The sequence below is a fragment of the Temnothorax curvispinosus genome, unplaced genomic scaffold, assembly GCF_003070985.1.
Source record: "Temnothorax curvispinosus isolate PA1 unplaced genomic scaffold, ASM307098v1 QBEX01007285.1, whole genome shotgun sequence".
In the NCBI taxonomy this organism is placed as follows: Eukaryota; Metazoa; Arthropoda; class Insecta; order Hymenoptera; family Formicidae; genus Temnothorax; species Temnothorax curvispinosus.
In genome coordinates, this window is record NW_020217065.1 from 1413730 (window position 1) to 1433672 (window position 19943).

The 19943-nt window shown below is 37.6% G+C and overlaps 1 protein-coding gene across 9 annotated transcripts in view; it reads left to right on the plus strand.

The window, feature by feature from the left end:
• The window catches only part of LOC112456887 (nucleolysin TIAR), a 529776-nt gene that overhangs the window by 376218 nt on the left and 133615 nt on the right, over positions 1–19943 (plus strand). Inside the window, exons 1-2 of one of the 9 annotated variants that reach the window (XM_025019676.1) lie at positions 11278–11535; positions 13116–14516. The exons of 7 other annotated variants lie outside the window; for them this stretch is intronic. In XM_025019676.1, the coding sequence (XP_024875444.1) occupies positions 14339–14516 (178 nt within the window). In that variant the 5' untranslated portion in view covers positions 11278–11535; positions 13116–14338. Of the gene's footprint in view, positions 1–11277; positions 11536–13115; positions 14517–19943 lie in introns of those variants that run through there. One more of the 9 variants, XM_025019677.1, reaches the window with a different exon arrangement.

The following is a 19943-nucleotide window of genomic DNA, read 5'->3' on the forward strand; positions in this document are numbered from 1 at the left end:
CGCACTGCTCTACACCCGCCCAGTCGTACGGATTCTGGTATAGTCGTGACCCAGAGGACCGAATAGCTTGCTGGTCGTAGTCCACCGATGGGATGCGATGCGAAAAGTCGGGGCAGTACCTGTCGCGGCCAAACAAGTGATCCGGGGCGGCGAGAGCGGGGTCAGGTATCGTGGGATGAAATGATATTGTTTTAGCCGGGAACGAGTCCGCTGTCGGTGCTTAGAACCTATTTTCCCGTAAAAACCGAGCGCGGTAATATCAAGCGGACTCGTACACGGCTCCCTTGCACCCTCAAATGGCGCGCTATGTACAGAAAGAGAGAGATTGAGAGAATGAGAGCGAGGGTGGGAGGGAGAAGAGAAAAGACATTGTCGCGGACAAAGAGTTCGAAATATTCGACGATACCTACGTATACGACTCCCGAGGGAACGAGGACGGCAATACTGGCGACGCTGGGATACATAGAAGAAACATCGCGGAAGTGGACGAAGTATGAATCGGAATCTTCGCCGAAATTCTCTCCTTTCTCTACTGTCCGTTTCAACGTGAAGTCTCGTAGTACACACGTGGAAAACCGCATGGGTTTGCGTGCAACTTGGCTGGTTGCCTCGAATGGCGGAGCAAAATCTGACCCCTTTTCACCAAAGGGATAAATCTAAAATTTGGCATCAGAAAGAGTCACCCGCGAAAGACGATCCGGGGAAAAAAGGCACATGGCAGAATTCGATCGACGCTAAACGTGTATTATATTGGACGGAAAATGAACACGCAAGTATATTTATTCACCACTGTTTGTGTGATTGCTGTATCTAAGAAACCTTTCGTGATATTGTATGTTGAAACTGATAATATCTTTATTACCGAAACATCGTTGTTATACATGACCTATATACAGTATGCCCCAAGAACCTCGATCTGAATTTTAATGAGCAGTTCTATATGACGAATTCGGAGTTAAATATTTTCTTAATTTTAAGATTAGCCAATATTTATGGCAATTTCTGAATAATTCAACATTACATATATGTTGATTACATTAAACTCTGGAAAATTAAAATTCTGAAAAAAAGCAAGATTAACGATATATAACTTACTAATTATAATACAAATCAACTAATGGTGTTTATATTCAATAATTTCAAAAATAAAGATACATTCTACATATATAATCTTCTTTTCTTATTACAGACGTTTTTTAATTAACAATTCCCAGATGAGTGTAATACCAATGAAATCACAAAGCCGGAGTCATTTTCTTTTGTTATTTAAAAAGAAACTTATTACATATTTTTATAGTACAATTCTACAACATATTAAAACAATGCAAGAAACATTTACAAATTTTGACTGAACTGTAATTTTATATCTTGCTTATTTACGTTCTTCGGTAAATGAGAACACCTAACTGCAATCCCGCTCGTCACTTAATCTTTAGCCTTTCCACTATAACAAGAAAAACATTACTTATGACTGCACTACTGTCAATATTAGAGAATGTTTCACAGGAATTATGATTAATAAGTTTCTTCTTATGTTTTACCTTGGTTAACGGTAAATACTTCACCGATCCGAAAATGTCAAACTGCTATGGTATCTATGGTGTGCCAGCGCTTGGCTGGTTGACTGGTTGACTGGTTAGCTGGCGCGGCGCTGGCTGGTTGGCTGGGTGACTAGAGCACTCCCTCGTACACCTACCCTATAAAGCAGCAGCTGTAAGCCGGATGCGGAAGTCGTGTTCGCTGGCCAGGTCGAGTTCTCGCGCCTCGAGATGCACGACCTACCGTAAATCGTTTGGTTCGACGTGCCATCGAATCGACTGCTCGAGTGACCAAGTGTTGTACAGTAATAATAAACGCCAAGATGCTTTGATTTATATAGCGACTGAATCTTATTCATATAATTATTTCTTTGTAATCTTGCGAAATTATTCTCTCGGAGTTGTCTGCGTTCCGCATTTATAAAGAGGAATATTTTATTGTTAACTTTAATTAGAAGAAACACCGTTCCATGTATTTGAAATGGTATAAAAAGTAAATTCATAGAAATGCATTTAAAAATCTGTAAAACGCGAAAAATAACATTGGAAAAAAATTGTATTTATATCTACGCATACTAGTCATTCATTTATATTTTGCATCGTTTAATAGAATATTTAAAAATTGATGATAAATTCAATTGATGATAATTTCAATTAATGAGCATATAAGTTATATATTTTAACTGACGTTAATTGGCAATAATATTATTGATAGAAATTTATTTTATCAATATGCAGCATTTAATTTGCGTTGGAAGCATCGTTAAATACACCTGAATTATTTTGTCGGAAAAACAAGTGGCAGTGAGTCAATATTAATTTCATTAGTTTAACTTGAGTGTCATTGAACCGTTTTCCTCTACTAATCGCATTTCGTATCGAAATCCATTTGACATTTCTCTTTCGATGGAATATTTGAGAAATGTGTAATCTGAACTGTGATTATTTTTGTTCTAACAAAAACTGTGATTATAATACGTGACGCTCTGTAGATTCTATATCTACTGCTGCTGTGAATAGCTGAGAAATATTACAAGCGCGAAAACTATCTCTAGCGTTAAATTTGCTTTAATCGGGAGGTCGCGTGTCGTTCAAGGGTTGTTTGAAAGGGCGAGCACATGGATAACGTACCTCTTCAAAGCCCGTTGTCCCTGCGCTAAAACGCGCGCCATCATTAGGCACGTTCACGTGCCGATATTTGAAAATTCATTATTATCGTACGCGTTGCATCCCTCAATATGTGTGGGGCTGGAGCTATTTTACAGAGGGATTTTAGGGATATTTCTCGCCTTTGTCATGATTGCCTCCGCGCAAAGCCATTTAAAGGCATGTACAATTTCTTTATTCACGTCAATATCACAAAAAAATATAAGAAAATATGTTTTTGGGTAATTAATTCTTACACTATTACATAATTTATATATAACTTTTTAATTTAATAATTTTACATTTGGTTTATTATATGTATTTTATTTCTGCCTCTCACCTACATTTACGTCTCTTCTAAGAAATGTAAAGCAATATAAATTCAGCAATAGTAACATGCAATATTAATGATCTATATCTACACTCTATAAACGTAATTTAATTTCACTTAACTTGAATAATATTTTTTCTACTCTCGTTGCAAAACTTAGGTCATCGAGTATTTATAGAATCTTTTCAACACGAGATACGTTATTTGTCCAGAATACAACTGAGCCGTGTACATTATGAGGTTACCGAAAATGCACATTGCACAATATGTCTATTCATCATGCAGTATTGTCACCACTTCCCCCGTATGCCTGTCTTGTTTGTAAACGAAGAACTTATACCTGCGTGCGCGACGGCGCCTTCTTTATGCATATGTTGTAAAAACTTGTCAGATAACGAATACAACGCGGACGGTTACTCCACGCGACGGATATTGCATTCGCTATAGTAACAACCAAAGTGGTTGCTCGCATTAAGTGCGTTTTACGCTCGTGGATTTAAGAGAGCGGGTCGCGGTAGGCTGATCAATATGCTAATATTTTGATGCCTCTACTCCGCTCGACGAATTAAATTACGTTCTACGAACGAGGATAGAGAGGAGGTAACCGGCAGGAAGAAAGAGCACAAAATGAGGGGTAGTGAAACGAAGTGCTCGACGTTTGAAGATAAGGTAGATAGGTATTACATAAGATACCACTTAATATTATAGCACCTTCACCTAACGCGTTACCAATGTTACATGCCCGGAGTGAAAACAATGACGTGTACCGGTATAATAGATACGCGACAGGAAATTTAATCTTTTTACATATTTGTAAGACGCGCATAAAAGTAAGTTTATGCTTCTCTGAGTACACATTTTTTTATTATGGAAATGTGATCCGTAAAAGTTAAATGCATGATGTACTCCAGGTCAAAAGTAATATTATTTCGTAAATTATGCAACATTACAATAATATATACGTAAGAAAATAATATGTTATCTAAACTACTTTATTATAATAAACTTAACGATATATTACATATATTATGCGTGATATCAAGGTCAGAAGTAATGACATATTTCTTCTTTAACCGCGCGTGTACACAAGGACTAAAGCAGCAAGCGTTGAAAGTTTTGAAATAGTTTGAATTATCCAGTAGGTACTTTAAAACCACGACGTACCTCGCGGTTTAGCCTTTAATGCAATGCTTGTCGCAAATATGTTCATAGAAAGATTTTCTGTTGACAGATTCATATATATTTAAAAGATTATTTTTTAAAAGGGTAATTAAACAAATTACTTAATTATTAAATTATTAAAACGACAGAATATTTATTTTTTCAAGAAAAATGTACAAATTTATATTCGTACCACATAAGATGTCAGTTAAAATAACTAAATTGTGAGTGAATGCTTTAGACAAGGTTCTCCATCAACTAAACAAAAATTGATTTCTCTTGTTTAAATAATTGATAACACGTCCAATTACAACATGGAGGAACGCTTTGTAACGCAGTTCAAATTATTTCCGTAAAGTTTGCAACTTCTAAACTTCTGGATAAGTCTATGTCATTATATCTACATCATCCCTCGCAATTATCCGAATTACGTCTCCAGAGACGGGTACTTTTTCGCGATCATGCGCGAAATACAGTATTTTTATCTGATGCACGCAACCAAATTAAACGAAGATCGTCCGAGTCTATCGAAGTCCGATAGGTTAACGAGCAAAGTTTATTTGCGTATTTATTACTCTCTACGGGCGGGAGGATGCTATCTTCATACTTGCATTATGGTGGACTTTCTTTCGCGCGAAGCTTACCCTCGTTACACGTATAATATCCTACGGATTGTAGGTACACCTTCCGCGTTCTTATTAAAAATTTTATGTCGTTACCTTGCGCATCTGAATATGCGTCGCATTCTCTTCAGTGACTGCACCAACGATTCTTGAAGCTGTTGGACGAAGAAGTGCTCTTACTTCACTAATAAGATCTCGTTCTCACAGACGAAGTTACTCGCGTATCTGTTGTTTGGAAGTGTAATTTACTCTACACGATCCTTGAAAGGGACATACAAATTCTCAATGAGAATCTACAACGTAGGGAAGACATCCGAACTATTTACGAGTTCTATAATATTCCACCTAAAATTTCATGGAAGCTTTGGAAAGTTCGTTCGCCATTTAATTATGATAGCAGTGAATTCAAAGCAACTATGTTATACATTGCATGTTCAATCTCGACAACTGTTCTTAACATTTTAGAAATTTCCGAACTATTTATGAATCTTGATGTGTTAATGCGAGAAATGGGCTTAACGCAAATGCATGCAGAGGCTTACTCTGCAAAATGGGACCTATGGAAATTCGGTAAAATTGAATGAAAGATGACGCAAGTTAGCGCTGAACCTAGCTCTTTCGCGAGAATGAATTTGGGAGAACAACTCGGTTATTAGATTGGAACTGTGTGCCATATCCCAAACATTATAATAATCTAACAGGAGGTTCTCTAGATAATCTCAATAAAGACCTACTTATCGGAGAGAGCACTGGATTCATCGTAGATGATGGGAAGGGTTACGAGAAGAAAGGACAGAGAAGTAGAGAGAGAAACGAGGAAAGACAGGATAAACGATACTTGGACAAGAGATACTGCTGGCGCGTCATATTATCTATCTATCTAGCTATCTTCTGATGTTCCCGGAACCATAGGATGAACCGTAGGATGAACGGTATGCCACGAAAATAAATATGGCTCTCACTATGTAATGCACTTAGTCACCATTCTTTCGATTTTCTCTACCATCGGTCTGCCCTCTTTCTTTCATTGCCGTTTTCACCTCGGTTTACTATCGCGTGCGTGCGGCACGATGTAAAATCCGGTTTCCTTCATGATCGTGCTCAATTACTTTTTTGCGCTTAAACCGGTCAAACTTAGATAAAATACGAGATTACATTTTCACACATTAACCGCTCTATCTTGTGCTAATTTTGTCTATATCGATATTCAGTTACTTTCTATTTTTGCTCTATAATTGAATGTAATCGTATAATTGAACATAAAAGGAATAAATGAATAAATTGAAAAGGAAAATAATCTTTCTGTGCTGTATGCTATTTGATGTAAATGTTTGTATAGTTTGCCAGAAACTGTAATAAACAACATAGATTACATTAACACGAAAAAACTGATCGTTGCAATATTGTCACTTTATATAGCAAAGTACATTCAAATATATTATACTTATATACATATGTCAATGTTCAATAATAATTAATGCGGAGTTACGTATTAATAAAAAATAATATCTTACCGTATCTTTATGTTACATTTTATACATATGCATTCACGTTTGCACATCAATGTGTAATTTTAATATCACCGCATTATTTCTCCGTCTTTGACTGTGCAGCTCGCGCGATCTGCAATTTCCACTTGGAAACATTCGACGATCGCATCTAGATCGTCCTTCCGTTTCTGCTTCGACGACGCCTCGTCAAGAAATGTTATATCTCTAGATCTTTGAAAAAGACTGCAAGCGATTTCGGAGAATCTAAAATTCTGACCCGAATTCGGTGTCGAACGACGTACGTGTAGTGTCGAGCGATCTCGTCGGCAAGATTGCGAGCGGGGTCAGTAAGCGTAGCCAATCAGATTTACGAGGCAGGACATATCATGATCGGCTTTACGACAATTAGTCACCGTCATCCTTCTTTCACTTGACGCACCGCAGCCGTGCAGTGATGGAAAAGTGGTAAAACTATCGTAATAAAAACTATGGCGCGATATCACGCTCCTCCATATGTCGTTGATTTCAAAGTTCCAACGACACGTCCTAATTTATATTGATTAGTTATAGCTGTTGGTGGAATGGAATTGCGGGAACCGAAAACTTGTCGAATTGAACCGTAAAATCGGAGGAATTTGATTCCAACGCGCCGGCGCTTTGATCAATTCGGATTTCGGAGAAATTACATATTTTCGCAAGTTACAAATACGACTGATAAAATTTTGATTTATATTTGTAAATTATATATTTATTTTAATATTTATTATAAATTACAAATACTTTTAAAAAGCATAAAGCATACGCATAAACAATTTTATATTTTCTACCTAAATACATTTAAAATAGACGCAAGAGTGGCGTTTTACTAATAATATTTATATATGTCACGTACGTCTTTCTTGATTCTTCCCAAGTCCGCTACCCGCATTTCGCGATCGGGATACCATTCGCCGTGCCTATGGTCGGCGGAATTCCCATGCGTTTTTTCTCCCCGTTAGTTCGAACGAACCAATCACCCACCCAGCTCTAGGGAGATGGTGGGTGATGGGCGAGGTGGTAGAAGCGGGGGTAGTGAGTCAGGATCGATGGAGATAATGCCTATTACTCCTAATGCGAAACTCGCTCTTCTTCTATCTTTACCCCGCTCTATCTTCGATCCTGTACCCAGTTTCCCTTCGCTCGACCGTTCCGTTCTCGTGGCTCGAACCTCGCAATCTGTAACCAATGCTCAATTACCATCTCCACTGACTCCATTTTCGACATCTTTCTCTACTCATTGTCATCGTCATTGATCGGAATTTTGCATTTGTAATTTAAACGCATGTATTATCCGTAATATCAGTCAATGATGATTATTCAATTTTTATATTAATATAGAATAAAACACTAAAATTGACAACTATATCAAGTTATAAGAAGTAAATTTTATAGAAAAAAACAAGGAAAAATTTACGAAAATATAATTTACGTAATTAAATTGTGTTTAAAATAACTAATGTAATTTTGTTTCTGTTCATTTTACAATATATTTTTGTAACGTTGTTTACCTTATTCCGCGTAATCACACAAACGGAAATTCTTACCATGATTAATCCGAATTGATGATAAATTGTTGCTTAATGTAAAGATTTTTTATTTAATTTGGACGATTACCGTTTTAACTCGAACAGGAAGAAAACCTCCCCTGTTTTTCTCCAATTTCGTCGACGCCAACTTTTTCCATTTACTTTTACTTTTCCAATCGCCTCATTCACTTTTAGAAAACGCGGAGTATATTACAGAAACAAAACGAAATCGCGCTGAATACACCGTAGCAGTAAGTTCTGTGGGCGCAGTAACCTGTTGAGTGTATTCGCGTAAGTGGTGAGTAGTGGATACGTATACGTGCGAAAGTCTGGGGATGAAGTTTCTGGGGGGGAAATACAGGGGCGAGACACCACGCTCGTGAGAATTGTAACATACGAACGGTAAGTGTATTCGTACCTAAGAATCCGAGAACAATACATCCGCGCAGAGCTATGCGAGCGGCCTTGTAACGACTTCGAAAGACATTTATGCAATCCGATATGAAAGAAGCGCATTCTCGAGTGCAACTGGTGGTAAAAAGGGAGATAAATAAAATATACATCATCGAAGAAATATTTTTGAACGCTGGGCGAGAAGAGCGGATAGAATTATGTAGTTTTTACTCGTTATTGAAATCCTTTTTAAAGTTCTTATCATGAAGTATTTTTTGCATTAAAGTCAGTTCTCGGAGAGTAAAACTATTTCTATATATATGTAAGAAAGTTATAGTTATAAAAAGTTTTTTCTTTTATAAGCAGTTAATATTTTCTCGTATACAAGCTAAATAATAAAACCGATACTAATAACGATATTTTATGCTTAAATATTAATCGAATCATGAATTGCGCTAGTATTCTTCATTTTATCTCTATATTTAAAAAAATGTCATGTTAACCACTCACAAGTGACGATTATGACTGGTAATATAATCAACTTTAACCATTAGCCTATATTCACCGCCTGCCCTCATCAAGTCGATAAATGCACCTATGACATTAATTCGTGATCCCATAGTCTTTCTAACGATCATGTGGCAATTAAATGCATCGTAATGCGAAGTGGCCCTCGAAAGTTTCGAGATACCATGCTGATATCGATTCTAGATACTGGATATTAAAGATTGTTTTATGATCGGCTTAATACGAGAACGGTGTAATCGTACCACACATAGATTGAATCATTAAAATGGTGCAGATAAGAGGACGATATAACGCTGTTTTCCAAAATATGGAGCGCTATTTTTTTTATTATTCCTTTATACCAACTTCATCATACAAACTAGCTAGATATGATGTCATATTTTTGCTGAAACATGTCGAAAAACAGTAATTTCACCTTTATCCGATTACATCGTTTAAGTATCTTTTGTGAACGCAACGCACGAATGTTCCGATCACGTCTATATTTCGCGATCATAAATTACATCAACTCGCTAACAGCACGCTTTGAAATTAGCGTTGTAACGTGGTCGAGCGTTGCACCGGGGAATAACAATGTCCCCGGCTCACGTGCGCACGTGTATTTATACCAGGCATTGTGTGCATCTAATTTCGGAACAATGTTGACGTCATTTCCGTTTTCATTTAATCCGCTGATGACTATATGAAATGTTTGGACATTGCAGATCATATATATTAATCAGTATGCATTTATGATCATAGCTCCTGCGACAGCAAAACATCGTATCCGCGAGCAAGGACATAGCGTGTTACAAAGTTTGCTGAGAGCGGGAGAGAGAGGGAAAGAGAAAGAGGGAGGGAGGGAGGTAGAGGGATAGAGATAGAGAGAGAGAGAGAGAGAGAGAGAGAGAGTTGATTAAAATAATATTTTTATAAGATTTCCTCCGTGATATGCACTTCTTACATATCTTTTTTTCGCAGAATTTTACTCTCGCATATTCTAGATAAACATATTTTTAACTTTTATAATTTTATAAATGTTATTCATATACACAGGAAAAAAGATTATCACGTTTCCACTGCAGAAAAATAGAAAATATCAACTCGCTGATCTTTCGTTATATCGTAGCTAAAACATAAGCGCAAACATATATGTCTAGAAATGAAAGACTAGGCGCTTATTTCGCGCGTCGCAGACAGTTCAAGATCCGATTCGCGAAGTGCCGGTGAAATTAGCGCTCGTGGTTAAACGTTTCGCGACGGAAGTAACAATGTGCGTCCGCGCCCGATGCGCCGACAGTCGTGCTTGCGACCGTGGTATCGGTGTACGTACGGTGGCATTGTGTTGGCCGTTAAGCATTTGATACGGCCACCTTCCTGTCGCGCGCGTCCCGTCCGTGCTATTGTCGCCGGTGCGTTCGCGTTGTAACCGAGCCGCGTTGTTTCTCCGTGTGCGATACGATCCGATACGCCCGTGTCGCCCGTGCACCACCGACGACGAGTGTGTGACGCACGTACGAAGAGCCGCACTTAGAACCGGCGTGCATACTGAAGTGGCCGAACGAAAACGAAGCGACAAGCCCGACGAAAGCGGACGCGCGTGTGAGCCGAGATATGATAAAATGTAAAAACGAGATAAGGAAAAATATATAGGAAATACGAAGTAAAACTGAATATCTCGAGAGAGAGCGCGTTCGCAAACGGCAGAGTATGAATATATTTCATCGCTCGAAACTCGCAAAAAAATACTCGGATATTCTCGCTGGGATGTTACATTTCAATCGTTCAATAATCGAGGAACATTAAAGTAAGATTATAAAAAAATCGTAACATTATTATTATAAATTTAAAACGTGCATTAGACAAAACTAAATATTAATTGGAACATTAATTAAAGTATTAATTAAATATTTATCGTATATAAATTAATAAGTTATTATTCACTTTGTAGAACTTTGATAAAAATAAAGTTGTAAAATTGTCTTTCTATCCTATCTAATCTAAAATGCACATCATTTTTTATTTAATACAAATAATCTGGGAACAAGAAATGTTTTTTTTTTATTCACAACTACGTACGAATAAAAAAGTTCTTATTAGAAAACTTTGTATTTTACAATTGTCGCCTACATTTATATAAGTATTCAATAATAACACGTAAAAGAATGGAATAGAAGTTGACCTACATTGAAGCAAAAGTTAAGAATAAAATTTAAACGTGCCACGATAATCTATTTCTACTTTATTCCAACTTGATTTTCCCGTATTTTTTTTTTAATAACGCACTGATAGAGCTCTTTGTCTTTTCATATTCCACTTCTGCATGGTCATTCTCTCATTTGTGACACTCGATAAAAACAAAATAGAAGAAAAATTGAAAATAATATCTGCTCCTACCATTGGTTCTTTGTAATTGTTTTGCTATGTCTCTGTGTTTGCATACGGCCTTACGCACATAATGTAAGAGCGATAAGCGCGAGTGTGTGGGATCCGATGACGGGTCGTTCACGGACGCTTACGCAGTACACCTTCAACCGTTCTCGTAACGCGAACGAATTGGTAAAATTTCGTTAGTCGCGAAGTCTTGACGGGAGAGAGTACGTCAATGATATACGAACCGCGTTCGAATTCGTCATTCGACTTTCGCACCTTTCGACCGTGAACCGTGAACCGTCGCAGTTCCATCCGATAGATAATCGATTCCGATAATTGCGCGACGCGATAGCTCAAGCATGACTATACGACGATGCCTATTGTTTGCCGAAGCGCAGGTTTCAGTTGGTAATGATCAGCATACGGCACGTGTGGATACGGCGATGATGACCATTTGGATAGAGTGAGCCGCGGTGTTGGAGAATGCATAGGGAATTCTCGCATAGAACGCACATCCACATAACTGGATATGAATGTATTAATTATTGAAGACGGGACGGACGACCGTGGCGAATATAAAAACACCGCGGAACAAACAGCCGCGGAACTCGTGAATTATTTTCGAGCTGCAATTACATTTTTTATATGGCAATCCGTTGTTGCGTCTGCCCCGTGCAACAGTCGTGCGCCGCCACAAAGCGCATCTACTATTCGGATCGAATTAATATTGCCTGTTTTACTTTGAATATAACGCATGTCAAAATAAAAACAAAAACGCTTTGTTGTCAAAGAACTATTGAAATAAAATATCGCTCGCTGCGAAATATCGTAATTTCAGATAACGATGATTATTGTTTCGAAATCATGGACGTGTTATTATTACATTTTGCTTCAATAGACTATTCCAGCTTTTCATTATAGCGCATTTTTTAAATACGCATTTGTAACCCTTGAAACTCGTTAAAATTGCGCTACTTTTGCAGCAATATTGCAATGCAATTTATGAATTTAATTGTGCACCGTGATGAAAAACCAGATCTCTTTTAAGAACGTAAATCGTTTTAATACAGCGTGATTATACCGCATTTATCAGTGAATACGATGGTAAATTTCAAAATATATATATTCATATAACTTGTAGTCTCTTTTAGCATTTTCTACGTACGATAACGATTAATTTTTTTTTATATTGTCAAAGTGATTTACGGATAAGGAAAATAGATAGGCAATGCGAATAAATAACATTAACAAATGCAAAGCGGCGTTAAAAAATAGGCGGATTTATAAATAGTAGTGTTTGGCTTATCGCCAAGGTACTTAAAATTTGAACAATACGTAACACCTCGAAAATCAATACAGACGATTCATAACTTTGCATGAAACGTACATCTTAATTCTAACTCCTGTAACTCTCGGCAACAAGATTAAAATGAGCTTAAATTTATAAAGACGTTAATATGAAATTTTAGCGTAACGACGTAAACACTTTACTGATACTCTTAGCCAACTTTCTAAACATTATACCCTTATTATTACTATATAACTTATTATTATATCACATATTATTTCCTTTTTTTCTTTTTAGGAGGATATCAACTTTTTTATTCTATTGTATTAAAAATTCGTGTTAAACAAATAGACAATTGTATTTTTAATGATTCATATGATATGAAAAAGTGTGATAATTTAATATTACACTTTGTTTTTGTGAGTAATTTTAAAGACTCAATTATACGATTAAAAAATCTCAATTATAGAATTATTTGTAAGATCTTTTATTTATAATAATGGAACAGAACATAATACTTCGCGCCATGCTAATATATAAACTATTTACAAAGTTACGAATATCGAAGTTATGAGTAATCGAACTCTTAACACACCGATAGGCACCGATTATGAATATTTTATAAAGTAGTTTACTCACTGATAAACTAGCCACGAAATTGAGCAACTAATACGACCCGTTTTCGTCTATTGTTACGTAGCACACGTATTAAGTTTCCGGGAAGCACGTCTGCGTGATAACACATATCGCTGAGTAGTTATATTCCTATTGTTTCAATGTGAAAGTCAGTGCGCGACGATACGCTCGGCAATTAAAAACTCAGTCAAACACCACGTATCTACAGTTTATTAAACACAACCGTTCCTTGGTGTCACGGAGAAAAATTCAATTTCGTCCCTGCGAGGCTTCGCGTAGGATTACAAGAAACGCGAGGCTCTCCTATATTCGGTGCAATCGAGTTCCAACTACGTAAATGGCACACGAGCACATTTTTATCTAGCCGCGACCGCAGCGTGCAATCAGAGAAGCGCCCGTTGACTCGTGACGCTTCCGGTTCAGGCTTCCGGTCCACGGAACCGCACCGTTTCCGTTCGGCTGCCCAGCCCACCGATCCCGACCGCCAACCGTCGTGGTATATCGGGGCTCCACGTTCGAGGAGCGGTATCGAGATCAGTGCTAACGCTTCGTCACGAGAATGCAAGGACGGAATATTTGCGCGCGCCCGGATAATTAGTTCCAAGTGGTATTCGCCGTGGTTGCGGAGAATCAAATTGCCGTGCATGTGATCCGCGAGTAATGCCGGTTATTTAACCTGTCGTCCGATTTGACGTGCAAGATTAACGACCGGTTCATTGTCTTGAAAAGTGCGCTAATCAGTGTTTCGATATAGTGGTAGATAACTTCATGTGCGAGAAGAAAATTGCAATTTATTTGACAAGTGTTTGAATTCTGAGGAATCCAAAAGAATAGTATTAATGGTGAAGCTGACGTTAACATAATAATTAATTAACGTCGTCGTACGTAATTCCATTAAATGTACATTTTTTTATTTTTTGTAATTTTGTGATGTATATTTATGAAAAAAAGGGTTCGTTTACAATTTATATTCAACGCTCGGAAGCTATATCTTCTCCAAGCTTTACAGCAAGATACTCCGCATTATCCTTAACGAGAATGTGAAATTCATGTTGCGGGATGATAACAAATGAGGCATGCATCGTTTCAACATCCACAGTCGCAGCAGGAGGAGGAATTTATTGTGCGGACGATTCTAGAATTAAGAATTGCGATGATCCAGTGCAACATTTTCTGTTCTCATCGGAGGTCCAACCAGATAATTGCGGCCGTTCATTATTGAGTGAGAGAAGCGGTAATCGGCGCGCCAGGTGGATGCGGCTGTATCTGTGGCCGTGATACGCGAAAATGGCGGTTGCGCCCGGTAAGAATAAATTGAAAATGGGCAGTGCGGGCCGATACTACGGTGCTTATCTCATCTACGACGTGGCAAACTCATGCCTCGCCGCCTTGCACGCCAAGATGCCTCCTCCGGTCGTCGTCACGCGAACCAACCCTCCGTCTCCTGTGCACGTCCAGAACCCCCGTAAGTTTTCTTCGTCTTTTCTATATTTCTCCGTTTGTGTGACTGGCGCTTTGGTAACGCGATGGCGATTGCAGATGTTCGATTCCCTCGATTTTCCTTGCGTTTCAGCAATTAAATTTTTCTCCCGAGATGGATCTCCTTAGAGATGGATTAGAGATAGATTTGGTGAAGCGTAATAATGCAACGGGGCATAATTACATTTTATTTCACGAATTGTTTTTCCGGAGTTCCGCATCAGTCATGATGCAACACTGTGTCGATTGCTAATACGAAAAGGTCCATTTTAATTATTAAATATAATGAAAAAACACGTCATGTGAGTAATATGACATTCCATAAATAAACATAAAAATTGACTTTGAAATAAATTATATGTAAGATGAGACATGTTCTGGAGGTCAGCTATGAGATATTAGGTGCTAGATACAAAAATAGCCAAATCGTTGCTCATCGTTACTAAAATATGAGAGCTCGTTCGGATAGCTAGTTAATGGCAGGATCTTTCCGGTTGCATGTTTCGAGCCGATTAGATCCAACACATTTAAAAAGAAAATGCGGAGAAGGATATTAGACGAGAAAACGTGTGAAAATAAAAAATTTTAGCGGTTACAATCTTGTTAACATTATCGAGACTTACCAGACAAGAATTGCCTATCGTTTTGTGTTAACAACTAATCTTGCACGTAAGCATTCATTGTCAGACCATACAGCGACTATACTGGTCGAGATACATGAAATTATTTCGACTAAATATATTTACGTGCATTTATTACATTGCGTCGCATACAAGCAGAGACACATAATTATATTATGCGGACTGAGTTACATTTAGGATTACAATATTCTTAATTACATTAATGTAACACGAGAATGCTTGCGCGCTCATAACACAATGCCATCGCATTTCCTCGCACAGTCCGGGGGGCACGAGATTATACTTGCATTTTTAACCCCGGGGTAGATAAAATCTAAATACGGCGTTTCTCTCGAAAAATTCGAATCAATTTCACGTAGTAGGCGAGGCGCTGTACGGTATACTAAACAGTTCCACGCCCGTTTCCGCACAAACGACTTTTAAGGTAATATCGATAACATTAAATATTCACTACCCAAATACGTCCAAAGCTGATGTCTTATTCAGAGAAATAGCGGCGTAACAGCGTGCATGCGAGTGCGGTGTACATTATTACTCATAACCATATGCTGCGGCAATGCGTAGTAAACTGTTTTCAATGGCGAATATCGCTATATACGTATAATATTGCGATATAAACTAATACTGATAGTTAGTAACTCGCAGAAGACTTCTTATAACAGCTGCCGATCCCATGTCACGGGTAATAGTAGCACATTTAAGGAAGAATATTTTTTAATATTGTGCAAATTACAGTTTTTTACTGGCATTTTTAGATTGGCAAAGTTACAGATCTTTTATATAATGTTTTCAAACGTTACAACGTCGTTCAATATCTTTGATAAGATATTACATAAATAGAAGAATGATATTTACACAAATAAAAGAACGAAAACAAACACACGATTCTAAAAATGATAAGTTTGGCCTGTTAAGTTTAAGGGACAATAATATAATGACAAAATATTTACTTTAGTAACGTAATAAATCACCTGTCGTGTATATTTATTAATATCTGTGCGGCTAACGTATATAAACGCGTCCCTTGTTCGTTGTTTGAACATTGATATCTCGCGCTAACAATTTTTTCCCTCTTGACATCCACCCTTGTCAACGATAGCGGGTAGCGAGCGATAATACGCGACAAACTCAATAATACATCAACATCCGATATGTCGGGCCGCGCATTCTCCCTCCTACCATTTCTCCCGACACCTGCTTTCGCGTCCCTTGTCATATTTTATTTTCTTCTTTTCCCTTTATACTTCCAACAGTCGGCCAGGTATAAGGAAGTAAGAAGGCATAGATGCCGGCGTAAGAAAGGGTGGAAACACCCTATGAGACGGGATAGCGTGTCTGTTTTGATTTATAAGAATTCGCCACGAACCCCTAACCCACCTTTCTAAGTCTGGCCTCACCCCCGGGCTCTCATAGATCGAGCTAGATCAACCCCCCCATCCTCCTCCTCGACCTATCTCGCGCGTGAATAATAGGCAGATACCCTACTACCCATCGCTCCACCAACCTTGCCACGATTTTCTCCTCTCATTCCCCGCGCCGCTCTCTATCTCTTTCTCGCTTTTTCCACACTCTTTTTTCATTCGTTTCTATCGCGTCCTGATCGCGCACCGATCGTTCTTCTCGCGAACGACGGACGAGCTTCATCTCGTCGCTGGTCAATGAAACGATCTATCAACGTTTGTGCCAGAACAAGAACTGTTACAAAACATTAGCGAGTCATGAAAGATTTTGCATCGCCCGTTTCGCGAGGGTATACACGAATCGGGGACACGTCATCAATCTTTTTACTTCGCGCGCGCGTCGGTCCGGTTCCAACGCGGCTGGAGATGAGTCGTGATATCCAAGAGACGAGTCGCGCTAATTTGCAGATGTCGCGCTTTCAGCATTGATAAATAAGAAGTATCATTTCGATTACTTCTATTTTTCGGTAGAATTACGTAGATCTGTTGTTGCTGCTTTTCAATTGGACGAAGATTTTGTTGCACAAGAAGATGCATCTCTATTTTGAAGAAAGATAAATGAATCCGGAACTTTTATAACAGATTTTTTATTCTGCCATATTATTAATATTTTTTATCACCTTTTAGTTTACAATAAATACAAAGGTATTGTGTTCTTATGTAGACTTATTTATCGTAGTAGGAAATATCAAGATCGCAATCTAATCTTTTATAAGAAAATGAATTATGTTTTATGACGATTTTTAAGATATTTTATAAAAATAGGATGAAAGAGAGAGAGAGAGAGAGGGAGAAAGGGAGGAAGAGAGATCTGTCATAAAGATGCATTATGTGAAATTGAAATATAATTACAAAAATAATTTAATTGCAAGAACAATTTACAATTTGGAAGAATGATCGCCCGTTCGTATAGCAACTTGCTGTACTTAATCAACTGCGCACTGCACACTGAAGAACATAGGAAATGTCTGCAAACTTTCTCAATGCACGTTTGTCGGCCTACTTATTTCCTCAATGGGAGTTTTTCACAGCGACACACCCTGTCGTTGCGGTACATGTCAGCTTTAATCTACTTGTGATTGTTATACGCCTCTAGAAAGGCCTACTGCCCCAGCTCAATCATCGATTATTACCATAACAGTAAAAGTGATTTTACACCAGTTCATTAACTTCCGTTAAAAGCGCAATTTAGATATAATCTCATAAAAGCAAAAGTGAATATTTACGTAAAATACAATAATTTTGCGAATATATATACATAACGGTTTTTTTTACAGAGATTTCAGATATAGCGCATTAAGCACATGAAAACACATAAGAAATCATCTAATAAAAAGTTAAAATAGTATATGCCACAATACCATATATTTCAGATTTTTCTATATAACATCTCTCACATAATATAAATACAGATAATCTTGCCGTATGTACAAACGTTCACATTTGCGAACGTTTCGCGAAATCTCATGAAATATGCTGTGTGTACCAACGTTATTCAAGGCGAGCGCAAGCGCATCGTAAGTGCTACCATACGCTTAATTATTCACAGGCGCACTCGTATAATTATCGTACAATTTCTCCGCAATATCGCACGTACCATCGTTATTCGTGCTGCGACCCTGCCATCGGCCAGTGTCATACCTCCGAACGTGCAATTTTTTTTTGCATTGTTCTCACGAACGCGAGGTGTACATCGATCGATTCCGCGTACTTACAGCTTTAGTGCTTGCAGCCTGAAACAAAGTGCATGTGACATATACACGTTAGCCGAAAGGCAGGTGCATTTTACGTGCCGATATAAAAACTGAATATTTTTGCGCCATTAATTAAACGAAAAGTGGCGTCGATAATTTTTATATACATTGTGTTTTTATTTTAATTTTATATTTAATTTTTCTTGTTTTAACATTTAATTTTGTAAGTACGAATATCACAAACATTGTGAATAAAATTTAATCACTTAATCTACCTAATTTATTAGGAAAATTTATTTAAAATTGTTTATATCGTACACTTGTTTACACTGTTTGATGTCTGATAATGTGTGCGACCAATAAACATTTGTCAATTTTGAATGTATGTAAAATTATTGATTGCCGCAGGGATCAATGTTACGTGTCATGCAGATTTCGTTGGTATTCAACCTGTTATTCGCGTACCTTTATCTTAATTAAAACAGAAAAGTGAGTCGTGCAGGTCGCTCGTAAAGCATCTCGCTTGATTATAGAAACAATACCTTGTTAACCTCCCACTAGCGATCTGCCAATCATGTCCGCAGGTAAGAGCCACTGCCGTGCTGCTTAGACCGTCCGGAGACTTTCACGGTATTTGTGTAATCGTTGTAATCCCTCTGGATATCGGCTTATCATAAATGCAATAAAGATATCGTCATTGCCATCTTTCGCTCACGACCTGATTACGCTGATCAATTTATAATGTCAAGAGAGTTCTTTTGTATAAGAATTCTCGTCATAAATAATATTCATCAAACTGATCGAGATTAAAAGTTTTTTTTTTTTTTAAGATTACATCCGAATTTTAACCAATATTTGTATTATAGACGCAAAAAGATTAAGAAATTACTTTTTACGTTTCTATCTATATTTTATGCATGTTCCATACATCCATTTCGTACATCCATTTTATATTCTAAAACTATATACTTTACTACATAAAACTTCTGAAAATTTATTGTTACCAAATAATAACGGCAAGGTCTTGTGATTTAGTTGCTATGTATCGCTCTGTACGTTTTAAAATAACAATCCAATTTCCGTGCAGGAACATTTTATACACATACTTGCAGATATTTGTGAGGTCAAGCCCGAATTACTCCCCCGGGGAAGCCCCCTAGGTTACCTCTTCAAAATTGCTTTGCATAACGTATTTGTGTAAGATACAAGAGATTCTCCAAAAAAATTATTCCCCCGTTAAGATAAAAAGAGCGGCACATAATATTTCTTCGTTATTACTTCCCCAGCACTGGGGTAGAAAAATTCGAAATTCACGGAGAACACACAGATTGTCCTTTTATACATCATCCACACATAACAGCCATTCCCGGGAAAAACGCATCGTACATTGAGGTGATAAAATAATGGCATCGTAAAAATAAAAGCATGCGGCACGTATCACACTAAAATTGACAATATGTACATATATCGGCACGATCTTGAATGTAACGGTGCGAACACTATAACCGCGAAGCTATCAATGATAGTTATGTCAGTTATAGAAGTTCTATAGAGGGTGCCGAAATATATTTATATCGCGAAATATGACACATATTTTTTACCATTATTTATACCATTA